Genomic DNA, 26,046 nt, shown 5'->3' with positions numbered 1-26,046 from the left:
TTTCCTGCAAATTTCTATGCCATTTAATGCAGTCACAAAATACTAAAACATGTCTTAGTAGAATTGTTCATCATATTCCCGTAATCCAAGGCTGTATACCTCTTCTTGCAAAGAATGGCGTTACAAAGGTAGAAGCAGCTTTAAAAAACTAAAGCATATGTGGATATTCATAAAATACCTGAAAACAGCCCTGGTAATCCCTGACAATTTCAATGATCAGTTATTAGAATTTAAAATACTGTACATTAAAATCCCTGGCAGTATATTATATAAAATTACACTGGTAATATCAAAAACAAACGTGTATTCAGTTATATAAACAAATAATTTGATGTACAAGAAATTACTAAAAACCCACTGTACACTTAAATCCACATCGGAAAAATTCTGAGACCATGCCTGAAGGACAAATTTCAACAGCGCCTCTTTGAAAATGAATATTACATAGGAAAAGCTTCTTTCCTTAACACCAGACAAGTTTTCACTCATTACCAACCCTACATAGTAAAATAGCACTGACATCCACATTTTTGATCTGTTCACGAAAACACCAGCTCGGCCACAAACTCCTGAAATGAGGTCTTAGTGAAAAAAGCTCCAATATAGTACATGGTCACATCATGACTTGGAAGCCTTGGATCTGAAAGTTTCAGTACTGCTCTGATAATGATATTTATTTCTTTTTCATTTTGTTTCTTGGAGAATTCTTCAATAAGCTCCTGAGTTTGAGGTAAGTTCCGGTTGCCTCGGAAAGATTATCATATTCGAAAGGTGTGATTCCAGTTGCAAATTTACTCATATCAGGCACAGAAGAAATCCTATTCTCCTGTTGTGCTTCCGAAACAGCAGCACTGGTGTCGGACCCATCTGTTTTCTCTAAACATACTTGGTTTCCTCCAATAGATGCTTCAGTTGTTGAGGTAGAATCTTGAATGGTTCTACTGCCCTCTATTTCCATTCTGGAGTTCTCAGGTTGAGTGTCCTCTTCCCTGTGCGAAGTGTGTCCCACCGAATTGATTTGTTCATCTCTAGAATCAACGGAAGATGCTTCAGCACTTGGACTCCCCATACTATTTTCGATTGTCCCCATTTTTTCATTAGATTCAATTTCCATGCAGTTGTCAGGTGGATTTATTGCTGGTGAGGAATTTGCAGAATTCCTGGTCAAGGGAGAATCACATTGACCTTCTGTCTCACTGTTAGTACTTTCAGTCTGCTCCAATGCAGCCCAGATCAACCGCTGTTGTTCTTCCAGCTCTTCCAATGATAAGACATCTGCATCCACAATCTCAGCAGTTACAGCTTGGGCACTTCCTTCTTGCAATGAATGTCCTGCTGGAGAGCAATTTGAAGGAGTAGAGGGAGGGGTGTCTTTTGGAAGTGGGGGACGTGTTGGAGTAGGTGGTGCAGGTGGGACAAATGTAGGTGGTGTAGAAGGGGGTGTACCTTTGGGTAGAGGAGGGGGAGTCGAAGTTAGTGGGCAACCAGGAGGTACGGGTGGCACAAGTTGGAATGGTCTTGGTGGTGTTTCTGAACCTGCAGGAGAAATGAAGTACAGAGATGATACACAGCAGTAAAATTGATCTCTCAGTTAGGAGTCACAATATTTCAGGATAGTCTTGCTTCTTAGGTAAATTGATTTATCTAGGAATCTTAAGTCATTGATACTGTACTCCATAAAGGCCAGTTGAAGTTAGTTTGGTACCTCAGACCAGGGTATTTACAACAAAGTTTTTCTAATATTAGCATAGACCATAATGAATATGCAAAGCCTGCAGAGTGTAATCTACAGTTGTCTCATTTGGAAAGAGTTTTCAGAGTAGAACTAACAGAAAGATGGTCCACTCTCTTCATTGGGGAATAGCATATGCTAAAGGAGGGGGAAAAAAAATCATCTAACTGGGGGGGGGGGAAGAGAAGAAAAGGAGAAAGAGAGAAAGCAAAAGGAGATATGATCTCTCCACTCTCCATCTGTCAATAACAGGGTACAGCCAAAGACAATTGCTATGAGAACACTTGTCTTACAAATTTGGCTCAGTATATAGATTTGAAAAAAAAAGTACTGGGATAATTGCACTTGAATTTTTACTCAGGTTCAGCCCCTACAACCATTCCTTTAGCGGACCCCATACGGCTACAATCTGGGGTCTGCCTTTCACGCCCCATCATCTAGGTAAGCAGTAGCAAGACCCAGAGATCAAACACAGAATCTTTGCCACAGTACACCAGCTTACTGGAATGTATCATCTGCTGCCATGTGATTCTCTTCATCTTGGGTAGGCAGACTGAATGTATGATTCTTGCATGTTAGATAAATTGTTGGTTTATAGCAACAGGTAAATGAACAGTATTCATTACAAAAGATTTAAGATTTGAATATGCTCTTCAATATATATTTGAAAAAGAGAGACATTTCTCTCTGAGCTATCTCTCAACATACAATGAACTGTGAAAATGGATGTTCGCTTCTTGTTTGACTCCGTTGTAGCATTTCATCAAATAAGCCCTAGCTGTTGACTGATTGGCTGGGCTCAGGCAACTGCAGATAAACTCCCAACTGGAGGCTCTGGCCACAGAACCGTCAATCAAAATCACTACCCTCAGGCAGGTTTGGTTCTTCGATTGGTGCCATGTAACTTGACTGACTAGTTTTCAAGATCTTCTGAAGACATGCCATAACAAAAAAATAGTAGTAAACCAAAGCACTCAATTACATAGATAGGCTGACATTTTAACAGTATTCAAACACAGGCAATACTAGTGGAACAAGTCTGGAACCAGTGGTTCAGATATTTGAAAAAGAAAAGCTTGACCATTTAAACAATTGCGATATTACTATCAACCAACAGGAACCAGCTATATATATACTAATTTAAGTGTACATATTGATTGACTTTCAGCCAGCCCTGCTGAAATATATATTGATACCATGCAGAAACAGTCAACAAAATACAAAATTCGCCCTACATGTACTGTGCCAGTAATAAAGAAACCAAACAAATTGACTCAGACGGAAATGCTTTATTTTTGTCCCAAGAGTTTTCCCTTTAAATCGGCCTTAATACATTCAGACCTAAAATATGCACACCGGCATGCTGATTGTACAGGACACCCCAAGGAGATCTGGCTTCCCAGCTACCCACACGTGAAACAGTTATTCCTCAGAGGAAATTGACTCTCCTTGGCAGATTGAATCTGAGCTACGTGCTTATGAACAAAATTTACTTATGTATCTCACGCACAGCAATCTTTATTGTCCTGGCTCAAAGAATGCAATTTCTCGATTTGTTTTCACCCTAAATAAAAGATGTCCCTGAGTTTCCATGAATGTAAAAATGTCAGTCATTTTAAATGTTTACAATTATGCAGCAAAATATTCTAACTAGATACATAAACTGCTCCATCCAAAATCTTAGGTCTTTCATTAAAAAAGTTATTACTCCTAATTTAGTCTATTCCTTGGTCAAAAGCAGAGATAGGTAACCTGCTCCCAGGCCTCTACCTATTACTCTTAGTTGCTTACAGCTGGGAAGTGTGCAAAAAAAAAAGAATGACCTGCCATTTTCTCTATCAGGAAAGCATTGCAGCTCAATTTTGGTATCTTTTACCCCCCCCTCCCTTTTTTCTTTATACAGCTGAAATCAGGATCTCTTCACATGAAGAAACTGACATCTCAATAATCTGTATTGGTACAGAAACCCTCTAAACCAAAGGATCCAAGGCTTTAAACAACACCATATTTTCTTGGGAAGAATCTACCATTTTTGCGAGATGTTTTTGGTAAGCAACATGAAATAAGAAACATGAACATATTTAAGTGCTGTACCTGAATCTATGTCCATGTCAAAAGCATACATATTTGTATCTATTTCTTCAGACTTGCGCTTCTTTACACTGTGAAGGCTTGAGTCAGTATCTGAACCCCTTTTGTTTGAACTATATTTAGTCTAGGGAGAAAGAAGAATTGCCATTAAGTTAGGTCAGTTACATAAAATGAGTGCTTCTACTTTACATTAATGGTTAAAAAGAAGCATTAGTATTAAAATTGCTCTGCTCCACAATATTTTCCTCACCTCATTCATACTGACTCATGCTCAGGTAGTTTCACAGGCACTCACAGTCCATGGACACCTCACCCAGGCGGCCATTTCTCTTGTACGAGCCTAGATAGTGAGCATTGGTGGACTATTTAATTATGGGGCGTTCTCATCTGAGCTCAATCTTTTCACCTGATGTCAACACATATGCACTTTGCAAGAGGGGTTGTGGAGAGTGATCATTAATGGGAACTCTGTTGATTTGTTTCCCCCAAGGTACATGGAAGCCAACTATAACGGTCTAACTGCTGCCACAGTTGATATCAGTTATCTCAGGAAAAAGAGAGAAGATTTAACACTGGAACTTCCTGGTCTGGTTGGATCACTACCTCAGTAGGCAGTGCACTTATCCACTAAGCAGCTGTCTCATAGTTCATTTTTTCTATTATACAAAACAAGTGAGAACCAGGCAGAATATAGAAAGTTCAGGGGGGGAAGTGAAAAAGGAAATAAGAGGGGCAAAGAGAGAGTATGAGAATAGACTGGCGGCCAACATAAAAGGGAATCCAATATTGTTCCACAGGCATGTAAACGGTAAATGGGTAGTAAGAGGAGGGATGGGGCTAATTAGGGACCATAAAGCAGATCTACTCCTGGAGGCAGAGGGGATGGCTGAGGTACTAAATGAGTACTTTGCATCTGTCTTCACCAAGGAAGAAGATGATGCCACAGTCTCAGTAAAGGAAGATATAGCTGAGATACTGGGTGGGCTAAAAATTGATTAGGAAGAGGTACTTGAAAGGCTAGCTGTACTTAAAGTAGATAAGTCACCCGGTCCGGATGGGATGCATCCTAGGTTACTGAAGGAAGTATGGGTGGAAATTGCAGAGGTACTGGCCATAATCTTGCAAACATCCGTAGATACAGGGGTGGTGCCAGAGGACTGGAGATTTGCAAATGTTACACCCTTGTTTAAAAAAGGGTTTAAGGATAAACCCAGCAACTATAGGCCAGTCAGTTTAACCTCAGTGGTGGGGAAACTTTTGGAAACAATAATCCGGGACAGAATTAACAGTCACTTGGATGAGGGTGGATTGATTAGAGAAAGCCAGCACGGATTTGTTAAAGGCAAATCGTGTTTTACTAACTTGATTGAGTTTTTTGATGAGGTAACAGAGAGGGCAGATGAGAGCAATGCAGTTGATGTGGTTTATATGGACTTTCAAAAGGCGTTTGATAAAGTGCCGCACGGTAGGCTTATCATCAAGATTGTGGCCCATGGAATAAAGGGGGCAGTAGCAACATGGATACAGAATTGGCTAAGTGACAGGAAGCAGAGAGTAGTGGTGAATGGTTGTTTTTCGGACTGGAGGGAGGTGTACAGTGGTGTTCCCCCAGGGGTCAATACTGGGACTATTGCTTTTCTTGATATATATTAATGACTTGGATGTACAGGGCACAATTTCAAAAGATACAAAACTTGGAAGGGTAGTAAACAGTGAGGAGGATAGTGATAGACTTCAAGAGGATATAGACAGGCTGGTGGCATGGGCAGACACATGGCAATTGAAATTTAACACAGAAAAATGCGAAGTGATACATTTTGGTAAGAAGAACAAGGAGAGGCAATATAAACTAGAGGGCACAACTCTAAAAGGGGTAAAGAACAGAGAAATCTGGGGGTATATGTGCAGAAATCGTTGAAGGTGGCAGGGCAGGTTGAGAAAGTGGTTAAAAAAGCATACGGGTTCCTCGGCGTTATAAATAGAGGCATAGAGTCCAAAAGTATGGAAGTCATGATGAACCTTTATAAAACACTGGTTCAGCCCAACTGGAGTATTGTGTCCAGTTCTGGGCACAGCACTTTAGGAAAGATGTGAAAGCCTTGGAAAGGGTGCAGAAGAGATTTACTAGAACGATTCCATGGATGAGGCTCTTTAGTTATGTGGATAGACTGGAGAAGCTGGGGTTGTTCTCCTTGGAACAGAGATGGTTGCAAGGAGATTTGATAGAGGTATTCAAATTCATGAAGGGTCTAGACAGGGTAGATAGAGAGAAACTGTTCCCATTGGTGGAAGGGTCAAGGACCAGAGGACATACATTTATGGTGATTGGCAAAAGAACCAAAGGGGACATGAGGAAAAATTTTTCTTTTTTTTTAACACAGCGAGTGGTTAGGATCTGGAATGCACTGCCCAAGAGGGTGGTGGAGGCAGATTCAATCACAGCCTTCAAAAGGAAACTGGTTAAGTACTTGCAAGGAAAAAATTTGCAGGGCTACGGGGAAAGGGAGGGGGAGTGGGATTAGGTGGATTGCTCTTGCTTAGAGCCGGCGCGGACTCGATGAGCCGAATGGCCTCCTTCCAAGCTGTAACCTTTCTATGAAAAACAGATAAACCTGTTTCAACATTTGTGTATTTTATTAAGTATTGTTAAATTATATTTACCATTTTGAGTGTGGAATATTTTCAATTGTTTATACAGTCTGTGGCTTGCATTGTTTCTAAAACATTTCCTTTTCAAGATGCTGGGCATCATCTTACAGATGAAGCCATATAATTCATTTTGGGGAAAAAGTAAACAATGTGAGATGCATGAGCACAGACTACAGAAACAGGGGCTCTTTTCATTAGAATAGGTTAACAGGAGATCTAATTGAGCTGTATAAAATTATGAGCACACAGAAGGTTGTTGGAATGCCCCATTATAAACAGTGGTAGAAGCAGAATCCATGATAGCTATTAAAAAGGGAAGTGGATAAATAGTTGACAAATTTTAAAGGATATGACAAAAGGGCAAGGGAATGGGATTAAGTGAATAGCTCTGAGTGCTGGCACAGATGTGGTGGGTTGAACAGTCTCCTTCTGTACTTATAAAATTCTACGAGACACAGTCTATACCCAATTCACTCCTGCAGGTCATTTATAAATACATTTAAAATTGCTTATTGAAATAATTCAGTGAATGAAGTTTTAACAATGAGAGCAGAAGCTTTGTTGCCCTCTCATGAACAAATGATGTGCAATTGTGACACCAATTTCAGAAAAACTGAAGTTGCACAAAATTTGCTCGGTCAATCCGGGGCAAGGCAGCAAGCCATAGGAAACCTGCTCTTAGAACTCTTGTATATGTCATTAGGAAGTGTGCAACAGCTGTCTGGCAGGACATTGCTGCTGGGAGGTGGCTAGCCTCTGCTCAATGCCTTTCCATTAAAAGATGCAAACTTGTCCCCCATCTGGTGCCTTACAGTTGAATCTCAGTAAATGTTGCTGACGGTCTTCTGATGGCTCAGTGGCTAGACGTGAACCTAGTGTGGCACTGAACCATGTTAACCAGGTGTAGTTTTGATCCCTGTTTCATAGTGAGTCAATTTTAGCCATTTACCTTCTCTTGTGAATTTGCAACTACCAGCGTTTCAAATTTTAAAAATGACTGAACCAGAAATTTGAATCAACACAAAAAGCAACAGTAATAGATGAAAGATTAAATGTTAAACTTACTGTGGGATAATTAACATTCAATTGATGTGCAAAGTGTTCCTTCAGATGGTGGGGTTGCATTGGAATTGAACCATACAGCCTCCATTCCTACAGACAACATAAAATATAACCAAAATAAGTAACTTAGAAAAAAAAACTTAAATCTTTCAGGCACTCATCATTGCATACTTAAAATCAGCAAACAGACCAGACACATAATTGTCCATACTGCATCTTAATTATAGCATATAGTGGTTACAGTTGCAAGAGCTAAAATTTGTTTCACAGACAAGTGTATTGGAAGCAAAATAACCATGATGAGGGGTGCTACCAGAAATCCTGAATTTCATTACATACTTTTTCTACAAAATATTTTAAATAAACTTTTTATCCTGAAGCAATAAAAAGAAATTGTCAATTAGGCTACAACTTCCACATTGAACACTGCCTCACATTGGTGGCTAAACAGCAAAAGGTTCGTTTCAGGTTTTTTTTAATGTTATGGGAAAGGTTTGAATCTAAATACTACAAACTGTATAACAAGGTTCCAAGTAAGAGAGGATACTGAGAAAACCATGACACTGCTGTTATTTTGCAGGGGAATGGAATCTATAGACTACTTTCAGGGCATCTGATTCACAGAAGCATTCAAATGGTTGAAGATCCAAAGTTGTTCTTAGTATAAAAGTTTACAATCATAAAAACAATAAAGATAGGAGACAAAAAAAGGATAAAAATCAAGAAAATCAAAATTACATTTGCTGAATGCTAACACTAAAGTGTTGTAGAAGGCAGATACTGCTTGAACATTGATTGAAGGATCCTGTGATGGCTCAGTGGATAAATGCACCACCTAGTGTAGTATTTGACCATAAGGACCAAGAGGATGGAAGTTTTGATACCTGGTCTGTGCTGGTTAGCTGCTATCAGCTAGGAACACAATTAGTCCTGCAGCTAAAAGAGAAAAAAAATGCAGACCAGAATCCTGTTTTTAATAACTCCCCAGTGACTCCTATCGGAAAATGCACATATGGAAGGCGAGACGACAACAGGATCGTCATGCTCCATGGTCAAACTGCCTGGAAGCACTCACCAACTTGGCTGAAAAGGTACCAAATGGTTGATCAATGTCTGGAGAAAACAAAGTCCAGCATTAACCAGCACATTTGAGAATGGACAGAAGAAACTAGGGGTGTGGTGGGGAGGAAACATAGATTGGAGTATACCAAGTGCAATGCTTACATCTTGAAGCCCTTTTGGAATGACAGCATTGAATCCTGCATAATCTATTAGTTTACTTGTGTCATAGGATGGAAGGCGAGTTTTTAGATGTTGTTTGTCATGCTCCATTTCACCGTCACTAGAGTCTATATATAACAAAAAAAACAACTGTTAAAATGTGTTAAACAGTGTCCTGACAACAAGCCAGCAGCCTCAGCTTTTAGAACAGAGTACAAAACCTTCATTCATAAGGCATGAGATTTTCAGTTTCTTTTAAAATTTGGTGAAAATATTTGATTTTTTTTTTACAAGCTATGCTTTTAAACAAGTCACACATCATCCTGACTTGGACAAAAACTGACTTTCCTTTGTTGTTGTTGGGTCAAAACCTTGAAATTCCCCAGCTAACGCCATCATGGGAGCACCATCCAACACTAGGACCACAGCGGTTCAAGGAGAAGACATACTACCACCTTCTCAGGGTAACTAGGGATAAGCAAAAAATGCGGGCTTGCTAGTGTCACTCACATCAGAAGAACAAATTAAAAAAAACACTTTGCCTCGCTCTCCTAGAGGCTGTGAAGTAAAGTCACCATTTCAGAACCATGCAGCTAGAGAGATACCAGGTTCAATCCCTGGTCTGTGTTGAGTTAGTCGATTGTGTCGTGGCAGTAATAGAAATAGGAGTGACGTACTTAAGTCCGAAACTAGAGTCTTAAACTTAAACAAAGCCAATTACATAGGTATGAGGGGCGAGTTGGCTAAGGTTGATTGGGAAGTTAGATTAAAAAATGATGGTAGATAAGCAATAGCGAACATTTAAAGAAATATTTCATAATTCTCAACGAATATACATTCCATTGAGAAATAAAAACCCCATAGGAAAAGTGATCCATCTGTGGCTAGCTAAAGAAGTTAAGGATAGTATTAGGTTAAAAGAGGCATATAATGTTGCCAAGAGGAGTAGCATGCCTGAGGATTGGAAATGTTATGGAAACCAGAAAACGATGACCAAAAAATTGATAGAGGAAGAAAATAGAATGAAAGTAAACTAGCAAGAAATATAAAAACGGATTATAAGAGCTTCTACAAGGAAGTAAAAAGGAAGAGCGTAACAAAAGTAAACGTGGGTCCCTTAGAGGCTGAGACAGGAGAAATTATAACGCGGAATAAGGAAATGGCAGAGACGTTGAACAAATATTTTGTATCTATCTTCACAGTAGAAGACACAAAAAACATACCAGAAATAGTGGGGAATCAAGGGGCTAATGGGAGTGAGGAACTTAAAGCAATTAATATTAGTAAAGAAGAAGTACTGGAGAAATTAATGAGACTAAAAGCCAACAAATCCCCTGGACTGATGGCCTACATCCTAGGGTTCTAAAAGAGGTGGCTGCATTGGTTGTGATCTTCCAGAATTCCCTAGTTTCTAGAACAGTCCCAGAGGATTGGAAGGTAGCAAATGTAACACTGCTATTCAAGAAAGGAGGGAGTGTAAACGGGGAACTACAGGCCAGTTAGCCTGACATTAGTCGTCGGGAAAATGTTGGGATCCATTATTGAGGAAGTGGTAACAGGGTATTTAAGAAATCATTACATGATTAGGCAGAGTCAACATGGTTTAATGAAAGGAAAATCGTGTTTGACAAATCTACCGGAATGTTTTGAGGATGTAACTAGCAGGGTAGATAAAGGGGAACCAGTGGATGTAGTATATTTGAATTTTTAAAAGGCATTCGATAAGGTGCCACACAAAAGGTTGTTACACAAGATAAGGGTTCATGCAGTTGGGGGTAATATATTAGCATGAATAGAAGATTAGTTAATGGACAGAAAACAGAGAGTAGGAATAAACGGGTCATTCTCAGGTTGGCAGGCTGTAACTAGTGAGGTGCCACAAGGATCGGTGCTTGGGTCTCAACTATTTCCAATCTATATTAATGACTTAGATGAAGGGAATGAGTGTAATGTATCCAAGTTTGCTGATGATACAAAGCTAGGTGGGAAAGTAAGCTATGAGGAGATTACAAAGAGTCTGCAAAGGGATATGGACAGGTTAAGTGAGTGGACTAGAAGGTGGCAGGTGGAATATAATGTGGGGAAATGTGAGGTTATTCACTTTGGTAGGAAGAATAGAAAGCGGATTATTTTTTTAAATGGTGAGAAACTATTAAATGTTGGTGTTGAGGGATTTGGGTGTCCTTGTACACAAAACACAAAGTTAACATGCAGGTACAGCAAGCAATTAGGAAGGCAAATCCTAAAGACTGGCCTTTATTGCAAGGTGGTTGGAGTAGAAGAGTAAGGAAGTCTTGCTGCAATTGTACAGGGCTTTGGTGAGACCATACCTGGAGTACTGTGTACAGTTTTGGTCTCCTTAATGAAGGAAGGATATACTTGCCTTAGAGGCGGTGCAACAAAGGTTCACTAGATTGATTCCTGGGATGAGAGGGTTGTCCTATGAGGAGAGGTTGAGTAGAATGGGCCTATCCTCTCTGGAGGATAGAAGAATGAGAGGTGATCTTATTGAAACATATAAGATTCGGGGAGGGCTTGACAGGGTAAATGCTGAGAGGCTGTTTCCTCTCCATTAGTCTCAGGATAAGGGGCCGGCCATTTAGGACTGAGATGAGGAGAAATTTCTTCACGCAGAGGGTTGTGAATCTTTGGAATTCTCTATCCCAGAGGGCTGTGGATGCTGAGTCATTGAGTATATTCAAGACCGAGATAGATAGATTTTCGGAATCTAGGGAATCAAGGGATAAGGGGATCGGGTAGGAAAGTGGAACTGAAGTCGAAGATCAGCCATGATCTTTTTGAATGGCGGAGCAGGCTCGAGGGGCCGTGTGGCCTATTTGTGCTCCGATTTCTTATGTTCTTATATTATGGTTAAACTCAGTGCCCGAGTTAGTGAAGGGAAGAAAAATAAAAAAGGGTCAGATTTTCACTCCTGTTTGCTATCGATTCCAACCACAAGTATACATGTAGGAGTGGTGGGTGAAGACAGGTTAGGGCTTGATGATGATATCAGTAGTCAGATATATTGCCAACGCTCAGTGCTCACAGGTGAATAATAGCCACTCGTGTGAAGTACTGGGAGGAAACCACTGCCTGTGGAACCATAACGCAGTAAGGGAGTCAAAGCCTCCAGTAGTGGAGAAAATTTCAATATTATATTTATTTGGTTAAATAAAGTCTAGGATTTGTAAATCAGAAGGGAAAAAAAAGCAAAATTTGTATCTTGCCTCTGATGGCATTCTAATATGTTGCTAGAGATTTTTCTTGCAATGGGAAAATCTGAGGCCACTTAAAAAAAAACACAATTTTTAGTCAGAATTTTAGTCACTGACAAGTACATTGACCAGCTAGTACAAAAAGGAATTTTAAAACATTCCAGGAGATGGAGGCCTGTATTTGATTGGGGCTATCAGCTAAAACATTTTAATGGGCAAGCTGTTTCTAAACTGTTAGCATGGCTTAATAAACGGAGTCACCGAGGTGAACAGCATCTCTTTCAGTGGTGCAGAGTGGTGAATGACCCAAAGACTTCATGTCTGACAATGGGAAGATCCTTATGAAGTCATAGAAACTCTGTGGTTATGTACTAGCAGTAAAAAGTACTTATCAGAGTTCCTCACTGGTCTCAGATTTTTTCCACTGCTCTCCAAATAATGCAATTTTAAATGATGATTGATAATAATGTGGTACCCAGTAAACATTTAACATGTTCAACAGCACAAGGGGCATACTGTGGTAATCCCCTTCAACATATCCCGCAACAGAATGATCTGAGACATTAACTGGATGAGTACTGTGGGGTTTTTCCAAGTATCCAGTAAGTGTCAGCTAACCTAAAAAGCACAACTACCATAAGGCAATGAAAAACAAAAAAAGTGAAATGATGCCCCAATATATTTATTTGAAAGTGTTATACATACCACATATACTTCTAGTATCTACATATTTACAAAGTTTAGATTTGGAATGCTTCACCTTTTCCATCATATAAAGCAAGCCCGGAATTCTCTAGCTCAGCCTCTAGCAACCATCCTGGTGGATAACCCAATTGACGCATCCGATAGATAAATGGTGGGAGTGTTTCATCCGTCATCCCCAGAGCTTCTTTAAGTTCTACACTGCAGAACCGATTAAGTTAAACAAAAACCCATGAGTTAATGAACATTATTCAATGCCATGAACAATAAATATTCGTAGCTGTAGCTGGGCAGCAAGTCATGCCACAGGAGATTTACAGTTTCACGTTTGAACAGATATTCCTGTGGATTTTGTAAATGAAAGCATAATGAAATAGAATGATATTCCATTTTGCAAGCAACAGCATTATTACACAAGCAAAAGGCACATTGCGGTAATTCCCTTCAGTACATCCCACCACAGAAGGGCTATGGGGAAACAGCAGGGGAGTGGGATTAATTGGATAGCTCTTTCAAAGAGCTGACACAGGCACGATGGGCCGAATGACCACCTTCTGTGCTCTGTGATTCTATGATAATTCAATCTAAGAGTGTTTTTACCTGATAACACCTGGTTTGAACTTTTCAAACCTCTCTGCATGATACCGTTGTTGAGCGCCTGAATTTGGTGAATCACTTGCCATTGTCATGAACTCTTTTCTTTTTTCATTAATACGAGCAACATCACGTGGCTATTAAGTCAATTGAAAGATAATATGAAGGTTAGTTATTTTATACAGTTAACAATTGCACATAAAATGTAAAAATACGAAAACTCATGCTGTTGGAATTTTAAGTGTGGAAAATGCAGAAGCCAATTTTTAATGTGTTCATTATCTGTCATCAAAAATTCACAACGGGCTTCAGTTTCACTTGCCTGTCTTTGAAGATCAAGCAATTAAAAACTGAATTGCCTCCAAATTGCATTCCTCCCCAAACAATTTTATTGACCTCCTCTCCTGACATATGCTAAGGTGAAGTTTTATGTATGCCAACGGGTCTCCTGTACCTCAACCATATAGCAATTCTTCACATGTAAGCATTAACAATGGAGTATCAATGGGCAATTTTACAACCAAACTGATCGTATCCTCACCCAATTTCCAGTGGGATGGGGGGTCAAATGATCATGATTAGGAATAGGAACGCTGACTGATTTTCCACCCCCCCTCTCATGAACCCAGGGGCAAAAGGCAAACTGTAGTGCCTGCCCCTGTCCCTCACCCCAACCACTGACTCAACCGAGATCAGAGATCAAATTCTGGGCCTATTATTCAATACCACACTATGCTGTACATTTATCCAGTAAACTGCAGAGGGAGCCTGCAGATTGCATTTCCAATTAGAAATCATAAATTTGTTTTCTAAATTACTAAACTATCCAAACACTGCAGTGAAGAAAAAGAAATATATAGCACTCTCTATGTCCTCAAGATGTCCCAAATCACTTCACAGCTAATTTGCATACAGCAAATGTCCCACAAACTGCAAATTAGATAAATCACCAGGTAAACGGTTTTGATGCATTGGCTGAGGGAGGACTGAAAGTCAGGACATCGGAAGAACTCCCAGCTCTTCTCTGAACATTGCTGAGATCTTTTAAGTCCACCTGAGCAGGCAGAATGGCCTTTGTTTAACATCTCATCCAAAAGACAGTATCTCTGACAACGCAGCACTCCTTCACCGATGGGTCAGCCTAGATTGTGCGTTCAAGCTCTGGAGTGGGGCTTGAACCCACAACTTTGACTCAGGAGGTGAGCTTGCTACCACTGACCCAAGATGACCAAGTACTATTGCATAAGTCAGCCAGTGTTTAGCCCATCCATTAAGCAGGGGAAAAAAGTTGGGTCACATTCACAGAAATGTGTGCACCTTGACGTAAAATAAGTTCCCATGAAAAAATAGGCAAACAAATTTTTGACCTCTACATGACCTTGATGTGTATAAGTGTTACCCATCTGGAACAAAATCTCATTACAAAGTCATGATGATCTTACCTTTGGGCAATCTTTTAACTGATGTTCTGTTGAACCACAGTTGAAACAACAAGGCTTTGGCCTATTTGATACAAAACGTGTTTTTTCCCCAAGTTAATAATGTGTTTTAACAGAAGAACATATTGTAATATCTACTTCGATAAGAGATTTGAAGCCCATGCATTTATACATACCTCTTAGCTTTCAATCCCACTTCTTGTCCATCTAAGGATACAACTTGGGCGAAGACTTGCTGGTATCTTTACAGCGCATTCAGGAATTACTCATTTCCACAAAAACCCACGTATACGTTTAAATAAACTTATTGGCCTTAATAAACTTTGCATTACAAGATTTTCTCATGCTCAATAGCAAGTCAATTTTCTTTATATAAAGAAAAGCACTGAGGGGTTGCTACAACAACTACGGGAGAAGTTTAATCTGGTCATTTTCCATGAAAAATTATTAGCCCTGTGCATCTGGACCATTACTTAAAGTACTCCTGCCACTTGATTAATGATAATTACTATGATCTTAAGTGATGACCACAATAATATTTTGAGTTCTGCACATCACATTGTAACACTCCTATTACTGAACATGACATTTCCAACAAACGTGCAAGAACCTGTTTACTGTGCAGATCACTTAAGAAAATATATTGGGCCAGAACTTGCACAGAGCGGCATGGCAACGCTTGCCGCAGCTCCTGCAAATTAATTTAACAAATGTACTTACTGCGGGCTCTGTGGTGTCGACTTGCTTGATTTTGAACTTTTAAAAAAACTGTGCACTATCAACTCAGCCTCTGAACTGTGTAAGTCGATGCACATGGAAGAGTCTGAGAGAATAGAAGGCACGCCCACAAAATCTGTCAGGAAGAGAAGTCATGCCCACAAGCAGGCAAGCAGACTTCATTCATTTAAAGTTAGTATTCTGGAAGTCATTGTAAATAAAAAAAAATTATAAAAAGCCATTTATAAAAAGAGATAGAACGGAAAAGTAAAAAAAAATTCTTAATTTTAAAATTTTTAAAAACAAATAACCAAAACTATTAAAATAAAGAGTAATATGAGGCTCCACATTTTTAAAATTTAATTTTTAGTTGTTTGGCAGTCATTAAGACTAAACACACTTTTAAAAAAAAAAGGTCTACGCTAGGTTTTAAGTGTAGTTGTTTGGTGGCATAATTAGTTACTTTCCAGCTGGGTGGATGAGAAAGTTTGCAATTTTTCAGTCATTTCAATGATTGCGGAGTGCGATGGCCCTTTAATTCGAAGCTGTCAAACTGCCGGTGAACCAACAGAAGCAAGTTCATGATTTCTGCGTTTTAGTGCGCATGTGCAAACGCGAGAACTTGCTCCTTCAATTCGCCATTAAAAATGGAGTGTGCTGTTGAGCTCCTCCGTTATTTCGGGAGCAAGTTCTACCCCAAAATAAATTATGTGTTCGGTGCAAAAGACTGAATACTAATTAATGTATAGAGTAATTCTGTTATATATAGTAAGTCAAGATGATCAAAAAAGCTGCTTGTGTTAAGATCTGACATTCACCATTCAAAGTACTGTGACCCTTGCTCAATTTTGTTTAAATAAAACTGGCAGTCTGAGTCAGATACAAGTTGAAGTTTTGAAAAAAAGCTAGGATTCTATACATTGCACTTAAATCCTCATTCTTCCTCCTCTTCAGGAGATCAGGAGCATTATTTTAATAAAGTGGTGAAATAGATCAAGACTTCAGGTAGATTGGAAAACATCTTAGCTGCTAAAATTTTATGAACATCTGGAAGTCTACAAATTAAAATTGCATTTAGAAATTAGCATCTGAATTTTAGAGAAATATTTTACTCAAACTCCCATTACAGCATTACACTGACATCCCTAATGTTTAGCAAAAATCCAGATAGTTTTCCATTTTGTTCAGGATCAATTCAGAAAATATATTGTTCTAATAGATAATAAACAAGTCAACTGAGGTAGAAGCTTTCCATTCAGTGTGCAGGATACTTGGGTATTTCCCATCCATCTGTCAGCTGTGGATTCTCATTTAGCAATGGTTGTCCGAGTTTGTCAAGGCAAAAGTTGGTGAAGTACTGAACGCTTCCCACAACCTGCATGAAAACAATTTATAAAACTTTCCTAATATGTACTAGTTGGCAAAAGACTAAAAGATTGTTTGTTTTGCTACTGCAGTACTTGTCACATTAAAAGTTCAAGGAATGCACTGCACATATGTTCAATGTATATCATCAAATCATTGAAAAAAAAGTAACTTCAGTGTAACACTTCAAATGTCAACAACTCATCTAAATTAGCACACAGAAAAAGCTTCAAATCAGATTATTTAAAACCTGGTGTACAGAGTGCTATTATTTTAAAACTGAATTGCCCTTGTATGGAGGACATCAAAATATGTTCAAAAGTGCAAATGGAGATATCAGATTTTATGCAATATTTAATGAATATAGAAAATCTGATTGTTTTGTATCAAGGGTACTGTGGGGGGTGGGGGGAGGTTTAAACTAATTTGGCAGAGGGATGGGCACCAGGATGTGGCAATGGAAAGGGGAAACAAAGGATCAGGAGAGAAGGATAGCTCTAGAGTAAGAAATAGTAAGGTATTAGGTGGGGTCAGACCAAGAGAGAGTACAAGAAAGTCTAAGACGGGTTTGCGGTGCATGTGTGTGAACGCACGAAGCATGGTAAACAAGGTTGGTGAGCTGCAGGCACAAATAGCCACATGGGAATACGATGTTGTGGCGATAACGGAAACCTGGGTACTAAATATTCCTGGATATAAGGTGCTCAGGAAAGATAGGGAAGGAAAGAAAGGGGAGGGCGGGTGGCAGTATTGATTAAAGAGAATATTGCAGTGCTGGAGAGAGAGGATGTCCTGGAGGGGTCAAGGACAGAATCTACTTGGTTAGAGTTAAGGAACAATAAAGGTGCCATTACGCTACTGGTTGTATTCTATTGACCACCAGCTGGTGGGAAGGATATAGAGGAGCCAATTTGCAAGGAAATTACAGAGAGGTGCAAAAGCCATAGTGATAACAGGGGATTTCAACCATCCTAATATAGACTGGGATAACAATAATATAATGGGCAAAGGGGAGGAATTTTTGAAATGTGTTCAGGATAACTTTCTCGACCAGTACGTTTCTGGCCCAACAAGGAAGGAGGCAAAGCTAGACTTGGTTCTAGGGAATGAGGTGGGGCAAGTGGAGCAAGTGTCAGTGGAGGATCAGCGATCATAGTATCATAAGGTTTAGAATAGCCACGGAAAAGGACTCTGACCACTCTAAAGTAAAAATACTCAATTGGTGGAGGGCCAATTTCAGTGAGATGAGAACAAATCCAGCCTGGGTAAATTGGAATCAAAGATTGGCAGGCAAAACTATAATTGAACAGTGGGCGGCCTTTAAAGAGATGATTTGGGTACAGACAAGGTACATTCCATCAAGGGAGAAAGATTGGGCAACTAAAGCCAGAGCTCCCTGGATGACAAAGAAGATAGAGAGTAAGATGAAGCAGAAAAAAGCGCATATGACAGGTGTCAGGTTGATCATACAAGTGAGAACCAAGCAGAATGTAGAAAGTTCAGAGGAGAAGTGAAAAAGGAAATAAGAGGGGCTAAGAGAGAGTATGAGAATAGACTAGCGGACAACATAAAAGGGAATCCAAAAGTCTGCTACAGACATGTTAACAGTGAACGGGTAGTAAGAAGAGGAGTGGGGTCGATTAAGGGACCATAAAAGGAGATCTACTCATAGAGGCAGTGGGGATGGCTGAGGTACTAAATGAGTACTTTGCATCAATCTTTACCAAGGAAGAAGATGCAGCCAGAATTTTGGTAAAGGAAGATATAGTCAAGATAGATACTGGATGGGCTAAAAATTGAGAAAGAGGAGGTACTAGAAAGGCGAGCTGTACTTAAAATAGATAAGTCACCTGGTCCGGATGGGATGCACCCTAGAATGCTGAGGGAAGTTAGGGGGAAAATAGCGGAGGTACTGGTCATAATCTTCCAAACATCCGTGGATACCGTAAATGGGGGTGGTGCCAGAGGACTGGAGAATTGCAAATGTTACACCCTTGTTCAAAAAAGGGTATAAAGATAAACCCAGCAACTGTAGGCCAGTCAGTTTAACCTCGGTGGTGGGGAAACTTTTGGAAACGATAATCCGGGACAGAATTAACAGTCACTTGGACGAGTGTGGATTGAATAGGGAAAGCCAGCACGGATTTGTTAAAGGCAAATCGTGTTTAATCAGCTTGATAGAGTTTTTTGATGAGGTAACAGAGAGGGTAGATGAGGGCAATGCAGTAAATGTAGCATTTATGGATTTTCAAAAAGCGTTTGATAAAGTGCCACATGGTAGGCTTGCTATTAAGATTGTGGCCCATGGAATAAAGGGGGCAATAGCAACATGGATACAGAATTGGCTAAGGGACAGGAAACAGAGAGTAGTGGTGAACGGTTGTTTTTCGGACTGGAGGGAGGTGTGCAGTGGTGTTCCCCAGGATCGGTGCTGGGGCCACTGCTTTTCTTTATATATATTAATGACTTGGACTTGGGAGTACAGTGCACAATTTCAAAATCTGCACACGACACAAAACTTTGAAGCGTAGTGAACAGTGAGGAGGTTAGTGATAGACTTCAAGAGAATATAGACACGCTGGTGGCATGGGCAGACACATGGCAGATGAAATTTAACGCAAAACGCAGATGAAATGTGAGGAGATACATTTCGGTAGAAAAAATGAGAAGCAATATAAACTAGAGGGCACAATTCTAAAAGGGGTAGAGGAACGGAGGGATCTGGGGGGGTATATGTGCACAAATCGTTGAAGGTGGCAGGGCAGGTTGAGAAAGCGGTTAAAAAAGCATACGGGGTCCTGGGCGTTATAAAAAGAGGCATAGAGTACAAAAGTAAGGAAGTAATGATGAACCTTTATGAAACACTGGTTCAGCCACAACTGGAGTATGTGTCCAGTTGTGGGCACTGCACTTTAGGAAGGATGTGAAGGCCTCAGAGAGGGTGCAGAGGAAATTTACTACAATGATTCCAGGGTTGAGGAACTTAAATTATGTGGTTGGACTGGAGAAGCTGAGATAGTTCTCCTTGGAACAGAGAAGGTTGAGAGGAGATTTGATAGAGGTATTCAAAATCATGAAGGGTCTAGACAGAGTAGATGGAGAGAAACTGTTCCCATTGACAGAAGGGTCAAGAACCAGAGGGCATAGATTTAAGGTGATTGGCAAATGAACCAAAGTTGATAAGAAGAAAAACTTTTTTTTTTACACAGCAAGTCGTTAGAATCTGGAATGCACTGCCTGAGGGAGTGGTGGAGGCAGATTCAATCATGGCCTTCAAAAGGAAACTGGATAAGTAGTTGAAACGAAAGAATATGCAGGGCTATGGGGATACGGCCGGGGAGTGGGACTAGCTGGATTGCTCGTGCATAGAGCCGGCGCGGACTCGATGGGCCCAATGGCCTCCTTCCGTGCTGTAACCTTTCTATGATTCTATGATGGGAAGTTGTGAATTACATTAAAACTACAGTCATATTACAAGTAAGATTATAAATTACCTGGCTCAATTTCAGACAAGAACATTGTAGGAATTGTATTGTACAGATATCACAATTAATGTTAATACCACTATCAAAGTATAAAGGAAATTAATACTTATGGATTCATTTGCCTGTGGCAATATAGGTCCAGCTAAGAAACAGGGAGGCTGGAAATAGCATAAGGCACAAAATAATCTCAGTTAAATTCAGTGCAACGCAACCAAGAATGAATATGCTTGTAAAAGAAAGTGGCTCAATATTCAATACTGCAGTGCCAGTGTAAATACATTTGTTTACCTGAGGACCACAAGGATAGACAGATTGGTTAACTTTATGATCAGCATTGGAAACCAATTTAAAAGAAACTATGAGCCAAATGTGATCTGATCTGTTAATTCACTAAATACAAGTGCTGGAGGAGGTCCTGTGTATAGTGCATTGGTGTACCAATGCAGAAAGCCATGCGGTAGTATGATATGAGCTCCCCCCGACCCTGCAACCCCCCAAACAAGTTCCTGATTTCAGCCAAGTCGTATACAGAAGCACAGCAGAGATTGGGTATTGTCCCAAACAGGAAGAGGGAATCATCGGAGACGAATCACCTCATAGCAGTATTGACAGACCTGGGAGCAGATGACCCGCTGGCCCTCTCAACTGTGGAATAGCGCATGGTGCATAGAAGAGAGTTTAAAACATGTCCCCATATAAAACTATTGTTAGAAATAGTTGCAGTAATATTCAGTGGTAGCCATTATAAGCTAGCTCTACATAAGTAAGTAGATTAAGATCAGTTAAAACTGCAAACAAACGTGTATACAATAAGGTTTGGATGGTCCACCAGCACAAAATGCAAAGATACAAGAAAACAATTAATGGTTAGGACTCGGAATTATGCAAATGTCAGTTTCCAATAATTAAAATGAATACAGAAGAGATAAGAGCAATAGAAAGGTAGATTTATAGACTGGAATCCAAATAAATGTTTTAGCTATACATACACTGTAGTAGGCACGTGATAAAGACCAGATAAGACATTCGATGGTTAAGCGTAGCAGAAACATTATAGGTGTCAAGAAATAGTAGATATGTTAAATTCTTTACATTGCTCTTCACAAATGAAGACGAGAACTTCTTTTATACTGGCAATGTTTTAGTTCAGATTGGAGGAGGCTGGCATCCATGAGCTAGCTCCCGGCATTTAAACTACTAAGTCTGCTTCCCTTATCCTGGTAGCAGACCCAGTCTGCCACGGGGATAAGGAAGCCAGATTTAGCCATGTAAATGCAGGGAGCCAGCTCATAAACATTGGTCTCCCAAAATCAAAAATAAAACAGCACCAAAATAAAAACAGCTTGTGGCATTTTGGATCTAGCCACTGGCTCAGAATTCCACAATACAGGTAGATGTCAGTGAAGCATACATTAAAAAGAAACTCCAGGAATTAACTTTTAATGGTACTTAGACCAGACAGGACACACCATAGAATTCTCAAAGAAACAAGAGGAATTAGGTATTGCTGCGATCTATGTTTTTAGGAGTTCCACAAATATGGGATCTGCATCCGAGGATTGGAAGATACTGAATTTTATTCCAATACTGAAAAACAGTATGAAACATGAGCCAGTAAATTATGGACCAAGTTTTCCTCACTACTAGTATTAGGCTAACAGTCATAAGGTTTATATAGATGCTATCGATGTTCCTCTAAATACAGCAGACTTGGTAATGGAAAAAAGGTGCTGATAAATGGAAAAGCTGTATGGGAGAGAAGGACAATGAAGATTGGAATTCTTCAGGAATCAATTCTGGTTTCCCTACTGTTAACACTACGTAAATAATATGGCAGAGGATAATGCTTGTAATATAAAATTTGCAGGTGACACCAAATTATATAATCAAGTGATTAGTCTAAATACATTAAACATAAGCAACGTACATTTGAACAGGAAACGTTAAATACGTAGACACGATGAAGAGATCCTGTTTCGAAGTGTACATTAATAAAAGGTACAGAAAAAATATTAAAGGAGATTAATTACAATGCATTAAAAGAGTATCAATTTGGGGCCCCTCAACAAAGCTAATCAAATACCAGGATGCATCACAAAGGTATTTATGTATCAAGACAAATTACTTTAACCTTGTATAGGTGATTGGTGATACCACATTTGGAATATCATGTGTAGTTTCGGCCACACTACCTTCAAAAAAACATTGATGTTTTACTGAGGGATCAAAGAAATGTAACAGGGACATTTCTGGTACTTAGTTATGAAGAGACTCATTGAAGAGATTGAGAGGGGGCATGATCCAGGACTTTAAAATGCTGAGAGAATGCAGATGCAAGACTGAGCACAGAACTAAGTACCACAAGTACAAAATTACCAAACTGCAAACAAGAATAAAGAGAATAATTTCCCCCTCTATCCCATATGTGAAAGACTCCTGACATAGCAGTTAATACTGTGTTGATTCACTCAGTAATAAAAAAAACTGGCCAATGTCCAGTTAGGCACAATACTGAAAGTTTTAATTGGAGACCGACATGACCAAATATCATAGGGAATGTAACAGTTTCTAAACTGCGAGGACCATGGAAAGGAACCAAGATTGAATAAAGTAGGCTGCACGTTTAGATATTCTGGAATTCTGCTTGCCTACATTTGGTGCTGGGAGAAACTCCGCAGAACATCCCCTCAGAAGATTAAATAATTTGGATAGAATTCATGATCTCTCTGTTGCTTTGCCAAGAGACCATTATTCAAATGAGCCACAACAGTGAGTGGCAATTGACTATATGACTGTGCCACACATTGCACTAAGTTTAATCCCATCCTCATGTGGTATCCACGTGCACTTGCAATAGGAGTTACTGGATAGCAAATAGCTGGTTAAGTTGTCCTTCCCTAACCCAGGGGTACTCCTGCAAATTGCATCACTCCTACAGCTGCCCGAGCCGAGATCAACAAACTCAACACAGAGCAGAGATCGAACCTAGGTCTTCCTGATCTGTGCAGCTCAGAGATTGTGACTTCAGTTCTGAGCCATGGTTTTTAGTAATTAAATAATGCTGATATTTGGATGTCACTTACATGAAATGCATCTTTTATTTTCTTTACCGTATTTGAGGTTTTCAATTTAAGGTGCTCTTCCAGCAGCACACTTGATGGCTGAAAAGAAATATATGTATTTTATATATACATTTTAAAGAACAATTCTATCCGAACAAAATCCGTATTTTCTCAAATGATTTCACTTATTCCATTTATTCACCTGAGGTTTCACATTAAATGATGTTTTTTCAGGATCACTTTGCGTTTCTTTTTCATATTTTTCAGCTAAACCTGCAATGAAATCTTCAATTTCTTGATGAAACTGCCTGAAATTAAATTGTTGCACAAATCAGAGCGGTTGGTGTCAAACTGGAAATACTGCAAAGCAGGAAGCAAAACTTTAAAAAAAGAGATGATGTTTAAACTCAAACTTACTTTGAAATATTGTTGTTCATAAACAAGATCTGAACCATTGGACCATCTGTTTTGGAGTCACTCACAACTATTTTACTGGCAAAGAAAGGTTAGAAGTTTAATGAAAACTTTCAAAACTTGCAGAATATGGAATCCAATCCAAGTTAACCTTTATGGTGAAAGTCAAACACAAACCACCAAACGTATTACTTTTATCTGATTAAATTGCACAAATATGCCAAGCAACACCCAAATTGAACCTTTAAAAAAAATCTCAAACCTGCAACGATTGCAGATGTGAGGAATGCTGGAGCATAATGAAGAGGAGGGCTTTTTAAAAAAAACAGAAAGCCAGTTCAATAAATGTAAAGAAAACATCTTTTGTTTATTGTTTATAGGATTTGAACCTAAGATATATTAACTGATTTTAGGTAATGGTAGTCTTTTAAGCTATCAATAGCTAAGAAAAATTTAGAAAACAGAACTAGCCAAATATTTATATACACTATTGACACATATGGAGACATCATTGTATGCAAAGGAAAATATTACATGATCTGTGTGACTAAATGCAGCTGTTCATTTCTAGATAATTATAGAAAACACGACAAAATATTAGGCTCTTGTAATATTCACGTTACCTTGGCTGGGTCAACAAGTTCAACTTCCTCTTCAGTTCCTGATGTATACAGATTGTTCAGGAAAAAAACCTAATATACTGACAATAAGCATTCAAGATCAAACACTTAAAAAAAGCCTTTTTCAAGTGTACCATGGACAGGACGTCATACGATATTTGACTAGTACATTAAAATACACTCAAAGCTAGTTGTAAACTATTCAACCAATCTTTTACCACACACCAAATACTGTAATAGTTGTAATGTTCTATTTACTAAATAATGGCTAGTAAGCTGTAAATACTTTGTTACGTTTCCTTCTCTAAACTTCAAACTTAAATCACCAAGGGCTACTCTAGACGCCTCACAAGTCATCAAAATAATAAAAAAATACTAGCCAGCATCATTGATAACCAAAGAAAAACAATAAGATTGCACCCAATCTCCATGCATTTACAATAATCATCGTTTAAAATGGACAGAGACCTATTGTGGCACCAAAACAAAGTGCCAGATTTATTTTTCCTAGATATTACTACACATTTTACAGTTTTAGCTTTACACCAATGCAAAATATATAGTATAACTGAATGTGGTGATAATATTTCACATTTTACTAAGTGGTGGGAGACCAGTTCAAGAATGTTGTCTCATGCTCCTTCAGGGGCACCAGCTACATGACTACATCTAGTGCTAAGCAAACAGGCTGCCCAGAACTTGGTGAACTCAATTTCTAATATTCTTAAATGTCTGCATAGTAATCTGCTAAACATTAAAATTTAACCAGTATTTGGTACTATTATGTGTGGGGTCTGTCTGCTTTTCCTGACTGGAGAATATTGTGGACCAAACAGTATAACTCAGGTCCACCAGTTCCACATAGCTGCAAGCAGGTACTAATCTCAAATCAGGACCTATAGTTCAAAGGTGCATTAACACTACAACTGTAGTACCCATGTGAAGCGGTTTGGCTTTGCACCTACGATACAGTTAGTGTAAATACAGACTGAATCCAGAGTCAAGCGTGAAAGAAAGACTCTTACTACGTTCGAGGTAGTTCGGACCTTCACACCCGATTTACGGTCCATAAATTAACCCTTTACACTAACGCTAAATTTGCAATGTGAATGCACCATAACCCTCATTGCGACATTTATCAAGAAAGTTTTGGAGTAACGCCAGACATTAAGGTTTTGAAACATACAAATGTATATTACTCCATGCATTAACCGTAAACGGGCTCATCAAAAGCCATCAGATCAGAAATGAATAAACTCTGCAGGTGTAATAGAGACTGAAAAAAGTAGCAAGTTTCAACGCAACTGAATTTACAACCATTCTGAATGAACACATCTAATGCCGCAAACGTACTTACTCCAAAATTAGATCGAGTTAAATGCGTTCCAAACTAGATGGATTAAAATCATACAACCACTCCGCACAGAACGGTTAAAAAAAACGCGTTTCCAGCCCAGGAAGTTGCTGCGGTCGGATTCCCGAGGAATGAAAATGAAGCTACAATGAGATGATTCGCAGGCCTGTGTTCTGGGCCTATCCGGTGAAGCCAAACCAAGAAGTGAAACCAAAATCACATTTTAAAACCAGGTAACCGCGATCTAACAGACCGATAACGAACACTCGAGAGCAGCGAGCGCACGCCGTTAAACGGCCGCACTGCCCCGTTTAATCCCGTCTA

At 39.3% G+C, this 26,046-nt stretch overlaps 1 protein-coding gene across 1 annotated transcript in view; it reads right to left on the bottom strand.

Moving 5' to 3' along the window:
• Positions 1-26,046, bottom strand: part of zcchc8 (zinc finger, CCHC domain containing 8) — a 26,334-nt gene continuing 288 nt past the window's right edge. The window contains exons 2-14 of the mRNA XM_068005767.1: positions 24,372-24,414; positions 23,752-23,826; positions 23,537-23,642; positions 23,356-23,433; positions 16,694-16,797; positions 14,882-14,947; positions 14,709-14,769; positions 13,273-13,403; positions 12,731-12,873; positions 8,759-8,883; positions 7,538-7,624; positions 3,827-3,947; positions 1-1,536 (exon numbers count right to left, since the gene is read on the bottom strand). Of these exons, the coding sequence (XP_067861868.1) occupies positions 674-1,536; positions 3,827-3,947; positions 7,538-7,624; positions 8,759-8,883; positions 12,731-12,873; positions 13,273-13,403; positions 14,709-14,769; positions 14,882-14,947; positions 16,694-16,797; positions 23,356-23,433; positions 23,537-23,642; positions 23,752-23,826; positions 24,372-24,414 (2,003 nt within the window). The 3' untranslated portion in view covers positions 1-673. The remainder of the gene's footprint in view (positions 1,537-3,826; positions 3,948-7,537; positions 7,625-8,758; positions 8,884-12,730; positions 12,874-13,272; positions 13,404-14,708; positions 14,770-14,881; positions 14,948-16,693; positions 16,798-23,355; positions 23,434-23,536; positions 23,643-23,751; positions 23,827-24,371; positions 24,415-26,046) is intronic.

The sequence above is a fragment of the Heptranchias perlo genome, chromosome 25 (assembly GCF_035084215.1).
Source record: "Heptranchias perlo isolate sHepPer1 chromosome 25, sHepPer1.hap1, whole genome shotgun sequence".
NCBI lineage: Eukaryota > Metazoa > Chordata > Chondrichthyes > Hexanchiformes > Hexanchidae > Heptranchias > Heptranchias perlo.
The sequence above is the reverse complement of the archived record's forward strand: the minus strand, read 5'-3'. Positions and strand labels throughout refer to the sequence as shown.